The 15,605-nt window shown below is 43.0% G+C and overlaps 1 protein-coding gene and 1 long non-coding RNA gene across 2 annotated transcripts; both read right to left on the bottom strand.

The window, feature by feature from the left end:
- Positions 1–5,872: 5,872 nt before the first annotated feature.
- On the bottom strand, positions 5,873–8,719 carry LOC109532009 (uncharacterized). The gene is made up of 3 exons (XR_002171291.1): positions 8,708–8,719; positions 6,381–6,569; positions 5,873–6,094 (listed from the first exon to the last, which is right to left on the bottom strand). It is a non-coding gene; the product is annotated as an uncharacterized LOC109532009 (long non-coding RNA).
- Positions 8,720–9,074: 355 nt separating this feature from the next.
- On the bottom strand, positions 9,075–12,196 carry dmrta2 (DMRT-like family A2). Its single transcript, XM_019896452.1, has 2 exons — positions 11,421–12,196; positions 9,075–10,335 (listed from the first exon to the last, which is right to left on the bottom strand). The coding sequence occupies exons 1-2, from the start codon at positions 11,887–11,889 to the stop codon at positions 9,410–9,412; spliced, it is 1,395 nt and encodes a 464-aa protein (XP_019752011.1). The 5' UTR covers positions 11,890–12,196; the 3' UTR covers positions 9,075–9,409.
- Positions 12,197–15,605: the final 3,409 nt, after the last annotated feature.

Raw genomic sequence — 15,605 nt, 5'->3', positions numbered from 1 at the left:
TTATTGGACAGAAAAGCGAACATGACAATGTAAAAGCATTTGACCAGTCAATCTTTGTGTGGGCCAGTTCAAGTTGCACGCACACAAACACTGACGACAGGCCTGAGATGGGAGCATGTGCTTGACCAGCTCATGCGTGATGTCACTGACATCTCATGACACACCAAGGGGGACATGAACACGTCCGACTTTTCTCACTGAGACAAAAACTAACTGCCATGTACGCCACAACAACATGATCACACTCTTCTGGTCAAGTTTTTAAATGACATTGAAGTGGGCCAAGTTAGTCATATGTATGTATACTGTATATTATACAGTATATATATGCATACATAGACACATTTTTAAACTAACTTGGTCCACTTCAAGGTTTAAAAATATATTCCAGAAGTGCTTGATGATGCTCGGGTTGTCTATGTGGAGTTGACACTGTTGTGCAGTACACGAAGCAGAAGTTTAAGTTGAGTGAGAGACAGACAGGCGGGCGGGCGCACTCACCTCCACCTTGTGGTGCAACGTGACATCAGACATCAGCTCCTCAAGCACACCACACAGCTCAGTACTCACCTGTGTCCAAATGCAGGTTGGCGTCCCTTCCGCATGTCCTCCGAGTCTGGCGGCTGCGCCTTTGGCCCAGTAATCTGACTAATCTGGTCAGGCAGAAAAAAAAAAACAAAAGTGGAAAGTCACACACTGTAGTCCATAAAAAAGTTTTCTTTTTTTTCTTTTTGAGTCATTATTCGTAAAGCGGCAGACTTTTACTTTCAACCCGTCCATTTCCAAACGTGCCCGCAATGCATCTGTTTGAGCGATCCACTCGCGGCTCTCACCCCACACCTAAAGTACAATGAGCAACCTCCTTTGGAAAAACAAATGAAAAAAGTCACGGGTGCATTTGTGGGAATACTTTTGAAACAACTCTGCCCACCCCCCGATATGAAGCCATCACACTTCCACTGCTGATTTCAGCTTTGGTGTGGAAAACATACAGAATAGTATTCAAGTCAAACTCTGTTCGCGATTGCTTTTTGATTGACAGCTGAGGTCTACTTGTCGGCTGAGTGCTCGCTCACTGCCCCCTTTGCTGACGTTGTTTTTTACGTTGGGTCACAACAACAAAATTAAAGGAGCAACGTGTCATAATAACTCTCCCCAATTGTCTACATCTATACACTCAGAGATAAACTGCGAAGTCAGTTTAAAATGTTAAAATTACTCACTGAGAACAGTGCTTGTGGATAGCGGAAAAACTTGCTCATTGAACCGGATGTGGTACCGTACTTGTGCTTGTACTTATTCTTCTTCTTGGTGAATTGGATGTCTTTAGTTCATATCGCCCCCTACTGTCCGGGAAACCACAAAGGCGTTTGGCAAGCAATCTGAATCTAATTTACAGTATTAGCCAAGCGTGCAAAAACACAAAACACTAAATTACGGCATATCTTGAAGAACCACAGATTTCAAGGTCAGCTATTGCACTGAGCTGGTGGAAATACCAAGCTTTCGTCTCCCCCCCGTTTGATCAAAGTAATGGAGAGTAGATTTTGCATTGTAGCAACATCTGTCCCGTCAGACAAATTGAAGTATTCCAAGTTGAAGTATTTAGTTTTGTTGACTGCAAATTTAAAATCAAGCAAGGAGTAGCTTATGTTTGTTTTGTTCACTGCTGCTGTTGCAGTTCATACTCACTATTTTTGTTATGATGCAGCATGTTTGATTGTTGTTGGATGAAGTTTAATTTTGTTGCTTGTTTATTGTTTGGAGCCTTTTTAATGTTCAATCAAATAAGTAAAAAGCCATTTCTTTGCTTGATAATTGTTGCTATTTGCAGTCGGTAGAGTGCAATATTTAGTTCACCAAGTCATTTATCAAAATGTATGCTAAATTTGTCATAAATATTTAAAAGAAAAGCTAAAGTTAAAAGAGCCGTTTGAGAGCCAAAAAGAGCCGGCTCTTTTCACTGAGCCGATCCAAATGAACCGGATCACCGAAAAGAGCCGAAAATCCCATCACTAGTTTCCACCGACAATCACGAGTCTCCTCCCCCAGACCAGATATCTGTTTTCGTAGCGAAACTGACCTGTGAGAGGCAGCATGGTTCCACAGGGCATCCACACTGGCGTGAATGTGGAGCGATCATGCTGATTATTAAAAAGATTCCAAACAATGGTATGAAATAGGGCTAACTGGTGCTTCCTGCAATTGAGGGATCAACACCCAGAGTCACTCGTCGAGAAAATTGAGTACTTATCGTGATAAATGGATATTTTGATTGGTGGAGATTACCATTCATTTATCAGTGTTTGCTTGCAATATGTGTGCCGGGGTGGAATTTAGGAAGTAAATGAATTCATCCCCTGTTAATTAGTCGGCGCAACACTTTCCTGCTCCTGAAGCTTTTTTTATTTCAACGGGCGTGCTTCACGTGACGAAGACGATCTATTCATTTCTATTTATGCCCTACCTGCCTGCCCGCCGCTCTCTCTGGCGTCAAGTGAGACGCCATAGCCACGACTCTAAATTCAGTCATTGTTTTCCTTTGACCTGCTATCTATTTGTTATTCCGACCGTAAACCAAACTGCGGCTGTGAAAATGAAAATGGGTTTTATGTATGGAGTCATAATCCAAATGGATTTTTCTTGCTATGGCTTGTGCTGCACTGACAGCCTGCGGCTATTTATCTGTCCCCGCTCTAATTCTTCATCAGTGGACGTGTGCTTGTGCATTCGCTGCTGCTATATGTGCCAGCTTTCTGTCTTGTGATGCTCGTACTGTTTGCTGGGCGAGGAGCGCTCAGCGAGTATTGTAATGGTTGCCTTGTGCTGATCATTAGGAAAACTGTAGTTTACCTTTGGGGCTCAATTGTTCCAGCAGTGGAGGCTTGCCAGCGTACTTTTTCAATTACTTTGTAAGAAACACAACTTGTATTTTTTTGGGGGGGTTAAAACAGTCATTTCAGTACGAGTCACTGCATTTTTTTCCTTTTCGTTCACGCTCCTGGACCAGTGATCTGTTGGGGCCTTGTAAACATATGAAGTATGATCGACTTCGAGATATGCTTCCTGTTCTTACTGCTTTCTTACAATTTCTCCTTCTCTTTTTAGGTAGTCACTTGGAAGTGCATACACAGTTTCCATCAATGTTACAGTATGACCTTGAAATTATGGGATGGGTCACTGAGCACGAGAGTGATCGAACTCCCACTTTAGCCGTTTAGCGCAGAGATGACTGGGGAATGGCTAATAGTCCTGATGAATAACTGGTCGACATCAAGGTTCATTTCCGGTTTTGACATATCAGGAGCAGTACACACTTAGCATTTTTCCAGGTTTTTGGAGTGCAGCAACTGGGCCAATTCCCATTTCCAAGATGACCACAACCATGAAACCAGCCTGCACCTCCCGCCAAAACATCACAGTGAAATGTGGGTCCAAAGTGAGAGAAAATTCAGAAAGTAAGTAGTGTTTTAGCTTGGGTGCCATGTGGCTCTTTCATCCTTCTGCCGAGGCTCTCTGTTACTTTCGAAAAGAAATAATTAGTGTATTTCATTTCAATTTCAAATGAGTTCATCCATTTTAAAGGAAATTCGAAATCTGAGAAGCATGGTACACACTTGTAACACTAAAATACAACTGTTTTATGGTAATCACTTGAAAAATGCGGCAGCCCGGTGGTCCAGTGGTTAGCGCGTAGACCTCAACAGTGCAGAAGTACCGGGTTCAATCCCAGCTCTGGCCTCCCTGTGTGGAGTTTGCATGTTCTCCCGGGCCTGTGTGGGTTTTCTCCGGGTACTCCGGTTTCCTCCCCCATTCCAAAACCATGCATGGCAGGCTGATTGAACACTCCAAAAAAAAATTTGTCCCTAGGTGAGCGTGTGAGCATGGATGGTTGTTTGTCTCTGTGTGCCCTGCGATTGGCTGGCAACTGGTTCAGGGTGTCCCCCCCACCCCCAACCCTTGTGAGGACAGAAGTGGAACTAAAGATTCATGGATGGATAAAAAAAAAAAATGCATCAACATCTGATGTGCGCCACCTGGCGGCAAGATTTGTTGACCTTAAACCCTCAGGAGCCAAACTATTGCTAAAACCAGGAGAATAAAAGTTTCTGGGGAAAAAATAAACAAAACCTAAATGGAATACAATGATCATAGGTTTAACAGAGGTTTGGAATAAACAAAAATCTCAACAAAACCATCAAATTATGTATATAACCCTGCACCACTGCACTGTGAGGCAGATGTGCGAACCAAGTCAGTCACGGAACCGCTCGACAGAAATCCCCCAAATTTTATTGCACCCAAAGAGCTCTAAATCATTGTCTTGCAAAATGCCCAAATTCTGTTAGCCTACTGCAATTCTCTTTGCTCATTTACATGTTTATTTTTACATACTTGCAGAAAACCAACATTCAGGTTTCGATCCTAAATGAGTGCCGATGGGAAGTTTTACTTCAACACTTCATAAATATGTTGCAGTGAAATCTAGGCTGTAGTTGTTGACATTTACTGCAGCTATTTGGGCTTGCACAGCTTGGACGTTACTTGTTAGACAAGACTTCCCTCTACTGGATTATACATGCAACTTTTTGAAAATGCTCCATGTAGGAGAATGCAATTTTCAAATCGCAAAACCTGTGATCCAATCCAGTGGTTAGCACGTTGACCTCACAGTGCAGAGGTGCAGGGTTCCATTCCGGCTTGCGCCTCCCTGTGTGGAGTTTGCATTTTCTCCCCTTGCCTGCATGGTTTTTCGGTGGGTACTGCGGTTTCCTCCCCAAATTCCAAAAACATGCAGGGCAGGCTAATGGAACACTCTATGGATGGTTGTTCGTCTCTGTGTGCCCTGAACCGGTTCAGGGTGCCCCCTTCCAACTGCCCGAACACAGCTGGGATGGGCTCCAGCACCCCGCCGCAACACTTGTGAGAGTAATACAAATGAATGCATTGGTTGTGTTTGTTAAAAGGTACATGGAAAGTGAAGCTTGAAAAAAATAATCACATATTTAGTCACAATAATGGGGGGGTGTCACAATTACATTATTTTAAAAAAATGCTCTACCCTAATCCAGCCTTGTATAAAATGTGAGACATATATAAATTATGATCTTGGTCATGCAGCGAAAACTCACAAGTCAAGGCACCACTGTAGTTAACAAAATTTGGTCAACAAGTCAGGTTTTCACTTCAAATACGTTGTACCACTTTACACTTTGGGTGTAAATAGTTTGAAAACTACTGGTCAAATACATACTTCATAATGAGATGCAAGTATTTATGGACAGTTACTGACAATGACATGACGCCATAACGTGTGGCGTATAGCCTCACTTTTCAATTATTACGTGTATGACGTCATCTCGTGTACTCTTCTCCACTGGGAGACTTTTCAAAGAATTGAACGATGCTTGCAGCAAATGGCCAGCAGATGGCGCCATTGTTATTTGCAAAACTTCGACACTCGTTACAAGGCGTGTCAATGAGACAAGCTATCGGTCTTCAAGCGAGAGGATGACGACAAGTTATTTAGATCGCAAGAATTTTGATATATAGCGTCTTTTTGTTTTGTAATATGATTTACTACGTTTGTTTTTTTAACACCACAATGCTGTTTTTTTCCTCAGTCACAAACAGTGCATTCTTAGTCCAATTTTAATACTTCATTGACCGAATTCAATTCCATATTTGTGAAACCGAGTTGCAAGATTCAGACTTTGACCTTTATGTTCTCGAAAATATATTTTAAGACTCAAGGGATTGTTAATCCTGGCAAATGTTCTCTTTTGTTTTATTGAAAGTCCGAATCGGCATAAACCAACCAAGCACCGAAATGTAAATCGTATTCACATCACAGTAAACCTTCAATGCAAGAAGTTGATTACTGTGAAATGTTTATAAATAAATACATTTACAATCGAAATGAAAGATGACTGATGTATTGTTATCGCTACGTGTTAGATGCTCCGGGTATGTTAACGCAAGTCAACAGCAAGCCAAACTCATTTATTCATGAGCGTCTTGCTTCTTTATTGGGTCTTCTTGACGGCGTACAGTGAACAACTGTGACATCAGCTCAATGAAATGTAGAGTGAAACTGAAATGAACAGATTTAAAACATGCATTAACATCGTGTACATAAATACAACACAAATCGTCTGCTGTTAAACAAAAGACATAAATGCAGCTCAAAGTGTGACAAACAACGATAAACAATGCGTTTTCGCAGTACCTTCACGTGCTAATTAGCTTGTTAGCACTGATTTAGCATCGTCGCTACGTCTTAGCAGTACTCTGAGCTAGCGAGTTTCAATGACAACAATTGAAGAAAAACGATCTCCGAAACACATTTCTAAATAATGCTAAACACGAGCAGACTTAACAGCCATTGCTTTCGAAGGTGAAACGAAAGGAATATAACTCAGGAGGACCAGTTGCAACGACCACGGTCTGGCTTTCCGTGATGAAACACGGCGTCAGCTACCCACAATGCACCGCGATTACTAAATGAATATTCTAAACACAATTACTATTAATGAAATGGCCCGAAACTTTTGCTGTGGGCAGAACAACTGAAATAGTTCTCTCGTGTCGACTTTCTCGTGAAACTTTGAAAAATGGATGCATTTTATGAAATTGAACGTGATATTTTTCTCGCATGGCATTTCAGGTTTGTGTGTGATTTTGCAACGTGTACATTTTTATTTGTTTCTACGTAGTTATATTAGAATTGTATTTCTACCTTGTAGCATTGTCTTTTTTTTTACAAATAACGACTGTCGACTATCAATTCAAATATGTATTGTAAAATATTGCATGTATTTTTGCACTTAATTGTATTTTTTTAGTTCGACTTTTTACTTTTTTTTCAATTCTGACCCTGTGTATAAAACCGAAATCAATTCATCATCATTATCATCATCATGACAACACAAGTGGTGTTTAACATTTCTTTAAAATAACATTTATTCTTGCCAGTATAGTCATACAGCATGACAGCACATTTGAAGAGCAACAGACTTGATTTAGCACTTTAAAGTCACAAACGATTAAATGAAAAGTCAAGTGTAGCATCGCGTATCCTCATTCTAAATGCAATATATGACACAGGCAGTTGAAAAGAAAGGAGATACAAAAAACCGAACTTGAAACAATAATAATTACATATAAGACGGGATTTCGCCTTTTTAATTTTATTATTGTTTTTTTTTTTTTACATGACATCAATTAGTTCAACCTTTACAACAGGAACATCTTAAAAAGGTTAATATGCGTCAGTTGGAATAATTTAATGTTGCTCTGAAAACCTCAATTTAATTTGGAAAACGGTTCGTAAATTCACCAACCGCTGTTAAAAACGATTCAATACATGATTAAAAAAAGATTTGCTGTTTTTCTTTTCATTTGATATTCTTCCAGAATTGTCATGAAAATTGGAGAAAAAAAATAAAATCAATGTGGCCGTTGCCCCTCTTTTTTCATGCCCAAATCCCCTTTGTAATCCAATATAAAGTCAATAATGTTTTTTCCATCTTTTGACGACAAAGCGGATTGGTGTATATACAGTCACACACAGCCAAAACACGACAACATTCAAACTCTTTTGGCCACAAATACAATGGAGTGTGTGTGTGTGTGTGTGTGTGTGTGTGTGTGTGTGTGTGTGTGTGTGTGTGTGTGTGTGTGTGTGTGTGTGTGTGTGTGTGGATAGGAAGACGTTTGAGCGTTTATTCGCTAACCTTCAGATGTAGTATCTAATGTTTTTTTTGTTGTTGCTCACCAAAAGTTCCACTTTTAACCGACTAATAAGCAATAACGGCTCCGTAGTTAAACGACGGCGCTTTGTGATATTTGACGATCGTTTCATCCTTATCGAGGAGTCACCTAGTTCGATGTCTTGACATGCAGCCTCAGTATGTTCGTTGTCTTCACGTACACCGGGGGGGAAAAAACGGTGTGTTGAATTTACTCCGTTTTATTTTGTCAAGCACAAAATACAATCAGATGATGTCCAGGTACATCACTTAAAAATGTATCTGGAGCCAGATGATTTTATTTCTTGCAACTACTTGAAGAAATGAAATTGAGTAAAGTCTACCCCCCCCCCCAAAAAAAACTGAAACAAAATTTTAGAAGGAAAATTGGCATACAAGTAGAACTACTACTGAAGTCAAACTAACTGACAACAGCATGCTACTACATAAAATTCTACTAGTTCACATCTAGCTCTTTACTAGTAGAACTCGCAGTGCACAGATTTCCACTAGTGTGCCGTTTTAGCTCACAAGTAGTTGTGCAGAAATGTCATACAGTAGTAGAAGGTACAGGTAGTGGCGGAGAAAAGTGACTCGAAAAACACTGTCGTTCTACAAGTGCACTTAAATGGCTTACAAGTGAGGTGAACAAGACGACTAAATGAACTGTGAACTGGATCCCAGGGAACAAATTAGTGATGTGGTCCAAGGGCTCTCTCTACTGGTATTTGGATCATCACTGAATGATAGGGATAAACTGTGGATAATGTGACCACGGATTTAAAAAAAAAAAATAAAGTCAACTACATTTGACAAGTACAGTTCAGTTGTATTTAACTTTGAAGTACATTACGTTTGCAATTAATCTGTTTTTAAACATTCTTTGCACTGTAAAAAATAGTATATGTTGGCCTAAAATACTCATTTAAATTGTAAAACTTTAAAATATAAATTACAAACATTTATTGCAAGAATGTTAGTGCACCAAAGCAATTTTTTTTTTACTTTAACTTGCGGTTCCATAAGGGTTCTTTGTTGTGAAACACAGGAAAGCCAATTTGCACAACAGCACAAGTGAATACGTTTAGTTGAATTGCCCGACTTCGAATGCAACATTTTTCTCCGTGCACGTCCAATTTGTGTCTAACTTTTATGTGCAACACAACTGAATGGATCCATTATTTGAGGTTTTTTTTGTTGTTGTTTGTTTTTTGTTTTTTTTTTAATCAAATAAAAGTTGGTGAAACTGACATTTTCAAGGCAACAAACTTGGACAACATTTTAAATTGGTCAGTTTAACAAAATATTTTAAGTTTTGTTCATGTGAAAATTGGCTTTCCTGCATTTTCAACAAAGAAATAAGAGTTTACAAAACGAATTCCTCCTTGTCTTGTGAGCGAATTTAAAGATATATCCGCAAAAACTCAGCAAATCCATTTGGCGTACACAACTTGCTTGCTTTGCGATATACTAACGTCGTTGCCATAAATATCAGTAATTGATATCTAAAGTTGTATCAACTTATGTGTTAGCCCCAAAAATAAAGAAACTATTTTTTTTTTTATTTTACAGTTTAGTGCTTTGTGTAAAAGAACATGAGAACCCCTGGAATAAACGCTCAAACGACTTTGGTGCGCGTGCGTTCCGTCCGCCTGCGGTCACTGTTTGTCTGGCGTGTTGTTGACCAGAGGCCCGTACAGGCCTCCGGCGTAGCCCTGCTCCTTGTGCAATATGGTCCTGTCCCGGATGAGGTCGTTAAAGGCATAGTCCATCGGGGGTCTGAAGCCCAGGGTGGGCATAAGGCCGGTGGTGGAGTAGGGCGTCATGAAGGCCAGACCGCGGCTGTGCGCGGAGTAGGCCAGCCGCAGCGGGTTGAGTCCCAGGTGCGTTCCCAGCGGGTAGGCGCCTGGTTCGGCTCCGAAGTGGGGCGCGTTGGGCTGCAGGGGCGAGAAGGCCGAACGGTTGCTGAGCGTCATGGCGCCGGGCAGCATGGGTCGAGCCGGGGCTGGAGCCGAGGAAGACGACGAGGAGGACGAGGTGGAAGGAGGCGGCTGCGAGCTTTGCACCATCCTATCGCCGCTCCAAGTCTCCTCGGAGCCGGACTTGTGCTGGCCGCCCTGGGCCGGGTTGTTGAGGATCTGCTCGATGGCCTGCACCACGTCCTTGCCGCAGCCCTGCAGGACCAGCTCCAGCACGCTGCGCTTGTGGCTGGGGAACACCCGGGTGAGGATGTCGAGGGCGTGCATGTGCCTGGAGGCCGCGGAGGACGGCGACGGGGACGGCGAAGGCTCCCGCTCGTCCTTGTCGGTCTCGGAACCGGAGTCGGAGCCCAGGGAGCTGACGGACCTACAGGGAGTCTCGCCGCCGTCTTTCGAAGGCTTAGCAACCGGCGAGTGGACGAACGACTCGCTGTCTCCGTTCTCGGAGCCGGAAGCTCCGCCTCCACCGTGCCGGCCGTCCGGGGACGAAAGACCCGGAGCGGAGTCGCTCTCCGCGGGCGTCTGCTTGCCGCCAGTCTGCTGCGGGGTGGAGGGGCCCGACGCTTGGCCCTTTGGGAACAAGTCGAACTTCTGCACGCTCGAATCTATTGACAAAAAACGGGAAATGGCCTCAGTGGTAACTTTTTTTAAGTAGACGACCGGTGTCCAAAACATAGACATAACCAACGTTCATATAATTAAAGAACGAAAATAATTCCAATATAAAGCTCTGTCGTGTGTAACGTATCGAATATAACAGTGAAGCCAGCAACTTCTATCGTTATCATTTTATGGCATTGAAAAATTCTAATCAACACACAGTACGTTCACCTGATCGATATGATCAATGACATTGAAAATGAAACGGCTGTTTTCAAAGTTTTACACTGATTGTAATGATCGTTTTTCATTCAATCTGTCTACCTGAGAGGCCTTCATTGAACAGTTATTGTGCTTTGCACGTGTGCGGCATCAGTGACAGCTCCGCTTATGGGGACAAAATATTAGAAACAGCTATGCAGTATATTGATCACTGCCCTTGCGTCTTTCTTGGGAAAGTATTTCCTTATAAGGTCAACAAAATATTAGAAACAGCTGTCGGGGTGATCACAACACACAAAACGACATATTGTTCAATACTTTTGACACGAGTTTCAATCAAAAGTGACCTTTGTGATCCTGTAAAGGCAGATTTTATTTATTTATTTATTTTGTATCTTAGTTTTGATTTTGCTTGAGGTGTAGATTCACAGTCAGTCAGATCACAGATGAATCGATCCATAAACGTTAAAATATGACATATTGGCAGTTATGCCGTTGGGCTAACAATGTGTACATTTGCATAGGGAATTGTGTCTATGGCAGTGTATATATGTCTCGGTAATTTGTGTACATGCGTAGAAAAACTGTGGGCTAAAAATGAACCATTTTGGGTTATTTCAAACTCATTTTGTTTTTCTTTCTTTCTTACTCGTATTATGTTATTTTAACTCCTCAGTTTTAAGGATGTATGCATTTCGGATTACATAGTTTATTTTATCCTATGCGAGGGGGTCATCCTTCTTTTCGAATCGTTTTTTCCAGTGCAGGGTATTTATAAAGTAAAGTTCATTCACCCCAGGGGGGAACACACGCCGTAAAGGTGCATGAAGCAAACAATGAGCCAGTCGTGTACAGCGTGAAGCCTCACCGGAGTTGCTGGTCTCGCTGCTCACCGAGGCGAAGACCTCGTAGCCGGGCCTGGGCGGGATGATGCCGTTGGCGGCGGCCAGGGCGAGCCCCTCGGCGGTGCCGTAGAGCAGTTGCAGTTCCCGGGCTTCGTTCTCCTCCTGCGCCTGCTGCCTACGCAGCGCCACCTGCGCCGCCATGACGCGCTGCCTCTCGGCAATCAGCGTGCACTTGGCGCACATGCAATCCTTCCAGCGGCAATAGCGCTTGTGGCCCTTGAGTGCCGACACCACGCCGTGGTTGCGGCACCGCGCGCACTTAGGCGTGCGCGGGTACTTGTCGGCGGCGCGCAGCAGCAGCGGCGGCCCGCGCAGCAGGTTGCCCGCCATGGACACCGGGATGGAGGCTACCGCGGCCACCGCTCCCGCGTGCACCTGAGCGGCCGACGCCGACGAGGAGACGGCGGGCTGCATCTCCGCTCTGAGATCCATGCTTGGCTGAACGAATGAACGAGCCGCTTTCTACCGCATCGACCGAGTGGTAATCGTTCAGATCCCCCCACCCCACCCCGCCCCGAAAAGAGGAGCTCCGTGACGAGCGAGCGCGTGCGTGCGCGCGTGCGACACTAACTTCCTCCGGAGAGCGTCAGTTGCGACACGGCGCTCTCTCCCCTCACTATTGTTGCGCTCAAGTTTTCATTAGAGCAATTTGACAACAATGTGGCGCCTGTCATTGGCCAAAAAGGGAGGCGGCGTTCTGATTGGCCGCCTTCTTTTTTTTCAACTGTGTCTACCTGAGTTCTTCGTCTTCTTTTTATTTTTACCCCCCCCCCCTCCTTCTCCCCAACCACCACCGTCACCAACTCCAAGATATCAAGTGTTAAGAATGTGAAGGGAGTTCCCACAAAGCTCAAGTTGGATGCAGCGTGTTTCCAAAAAACGACATCATTATGTATATCACTCCGGTGACTTTTATTGATGCTCACGCGTGTGCTCGATATTTATAGGTCCCCTAATTAAATATAATGACGCTTCCGTCATCCGTCAGGAGGTAAGTAGCATTTTTTTTGTAATCGTGAATCGACTAAAATGTGACTTTTTAAAATTGTCATCAACTTGAAAGATATTTTGTCTAACTGGCTATTACAATTGGTTTGCATTAAAAAAACGTGTTTGCAGAGCGTTACATGGTTGTGAATCATGCATTTAGTGCAAAATGTAGGACTACAATAAATGCAATTTGTTGTTTAAAATGTTTCCTTTGAATCAATTCTTCACTCTTTTTTTTGGTGATTTTTTGGGGGGTTTTCTTCCATAACTATTTAAATGATGCAATATTTAAATTGAGTAAATCCTTACGGTACTTGTAACGTTATCGTTATTTGTGTTGCGTTCTTATTTGTGACATTCATTCGAACAGTATACTGAATATTCCAGTTTTATCACAGCTATGAGAAATCATGTCCCATAATTGTATTACTGTTATAAAAATCTAAACATATGAATAAAAATGAATCTATACTTATATGTGCAATTTCAAAAAGGTATTGATTGTTCGTTTCACAAAAAAAAAAATCACTCTATTGTCTCAGGAGGTCTGTTGTATTTATACAGTCGGCTATATTGACTATTATTTGTTTAGAGAACTAATGAGAATTTGTCATTATTCATAATCGTTATTGTTGTTGTAGTAATAATGATTATGATGCTTTTTCTTACATTATCATGATTATAGGTTGTCAACGCTGTCATTGAAACGCACTGACACAAATAAATGAACACTTTAATCCTACATTGAAATGTTTCTTGGAGTCTGCCAGGTCATGTAGTAAAATAGAATGAAAACAACATATTCATCTGAATACATCGGAAAATAGGAAATGTATCTTATTCCTTTGATTTTTTTCCAAAATAAAGAAACATCCTTCCATCCAGTATACACTTTATATTGCCGCAAGTGCAGCAATGAGGCGGTGCCGTCGTTGCCTGCTCATCAAGTGTCGAATGATATGATTAAGTGTGCGCGCTGACACTCTCACACACACACACACACACACACACACACACACACACACACACACACACACACACACACGAACACGCGCACACGCACGCGCACACGCACACGCACAGCGCTGCAAAAGGGTAGCACACAAACACCTGCTCCCTCACCTGTTCACTCCCTCATGCACGCACGTTGCCTGCATAAGAAGCTCGCCTTGAGAAGGACTAGAAGTGAACAACGGGCGCGGGGTTGCAGAAGAAAAAGAAAACGGCCTCCCTTCGCTCCCTCCCTCCCTCCTTCCATCCCTCCATCCCTGCCTCTCCTCTTTGTTTACTCGGTGAATCACTGTAAGCAAATGCCATCTGTTTCCTCATCTGCACCTTAATTAGCCAGCCAACAGGCTAATGGAGACGATATTAAAACGACATCTTTTTGACATTCAAAGTAATTATGTGCCCGGATCGCCGCCGCTTGACGGAAAGGAAGAAGACTCGATGCGAAATCCTTGGAAAAGAAAACAACCCGCATGCACTTTTCTCCCTCACTGAGGGCTTCGTTGGTGCCGTTGCAACTTTACGAACGGAACTGTCTGCGTGACAATTAGCCTGGCGGCAAGTATTTGGGGAAAGTCACTATATTAGGTACAGCTGCACATTTTATGAATGGAGCAAGTCAGTCGCATCCAAATTTGGCTTTCACAGACTTAACGGTGTTGACAGCTTGATCCACTGTCAACTGCAGATCAAGTGTTTATTCGTGCTTTTGATTCATTGCAACCCCTATCATGGGTTCGCAGTATTCGCAGCATTTTAGAACTTTGACCTTATCACTATACGATTGGATGTCTCAACACAGGCGAACCCAAGGACGCATCACCATTTTGTAGGGCAGCTTCCAATATTTTGTTGTATCAAAACTACACTTAAGTTGGTCCAAAGGTGTGCAAGTTATAACATTGGAAAGGGATGCACAGTGGCGCTGTGAACCTGCGTACATTTACGGTTCGACATTCACGGATTCACTTTCCAAGCCTTATACTTATTTCTTGGTACCCACTTAATCACTTTTTAAATCCCATTTACTGTTTAATCACATTTTTTGGGGTAGTGGTTGAGGGGGGGATTAGAAGATTTTTTTTTTCATGGCATTTAAGAGTGTAAATTATTTGTGTGCCCTGCCCACCGTGAATGACTCCTCAACTCACTTCAACAAAGTTCCGCAGCACCCAAAAAAGGGTGATCAGTTCTTTTGTAATTAGTTGCAAATAAGGGGAGGAACACTATCTACTCTTTTGGTGACATCTTTCTAATGCAAAATAAATAATAAATAATAAATATAGGTTGTCTGCGATTGGCTGGCGACCAGTTCAGGGTGTCCCCCACCTACTGCCCAAAGACGCCCAGCACGCCCCGCGACCCTTGTGAGGATGAAGCGGATCGGAAAATGGATAGATGGATGGATGGATGGAAATATAAGTTGTGAAAAACCGCAATAGACGGTGCAAGTGTACCAAAAGAAGTGACTTGTGAGTGCGTCACTCCACACGATCGACGAAACTCGTCACGCGCGGTCCAAGACGCCCAAGCTTTTGATGAGTATCTTAAAAAAAAAAAAAAAAAAGGAAAAAAAAAAACAGAATGATATTGGGATTACGCCGTCCATTCTTCCAACGGGCCAATTAAAAATGCCCCCCGCGCATTAAAAGTGACCGTGCACCAACGAATCGTCTTTGAAGCGCTTCATTAGGCCCATGCAGCCACCAGAGCGCGCGCGGGCTTTGACTGCATTGAGCGAGGCTCCAGATGAGTAGTTTTTAACACCCTTTTAAGGGAACAACAAAAGGCCCATGCTTGACCCGACATATGTAGCAGCATGTTTCCGCTGCCCCGCTGCCCCGATGAGCGGCCGCGGCCTCTCCCGCAGACGCCAGCCCGGCCTCATGCCTGCACCCCGACCGGGCTGGCTGGCTTCCCCGTGCCACATCGTGGCCGCCGGCCGGAAGCGCCGCGTTAGAGTAGCACTTGGAGAGAAAAGAAGCTTGCTTTTGTGTTGTTACTTTAACTGGCCAAAGTAGACGTACTCTGTACGTCGAAGTTTAGTTAGTCTTACAAAAAAAAAAAAAACCCAAGAAAAAACGACGTTTTGCCTCTTACCTTTGGGCGTCATAAATTTACAAACTCAAATGTACTTAAAGTCTTTTTTT

The sequence above is a fragment of the Hippocampus comes genome, unplaced genomic scaffold (genome assembly GCF_001891065.2).
Source record: "Hippocampus comes isolate QL1 unplaced genomic scaffold, H_comes_QL1_v1.1 scaffold22, whole genome shotgun sequence".
Lineage (NCBI taxonomy): Eukaryota > Metazoa > Chordata > Actinopteri > Syngnathiformes > Syngnathidae > Hippocampus > Hippocampus comes.
The sequence above is the reverse complement of the archived record's forward strand: the minus strand, read 5'-3'. Positions and strand labels throughout refer to the sequence as shown.

Excerpts from the sequence above, each read along its gene's own strand:
- dmrta2 (XM_019896452.1), bottom strand. The coding sequence starts at position 11,889 with ATGGATCTCAGAGCGGAGATGCAGCCCGCCGTCTCCTCGTCGGCGTCG. Across the intron at positions 10,336-11,420 it reads CAGCGAGACCAGCAACTCCG|ATTCGAGCGTGCAGAAGTTC; the intron begins GTGAGGCTTCAC and ends TTTTGTCAATAG.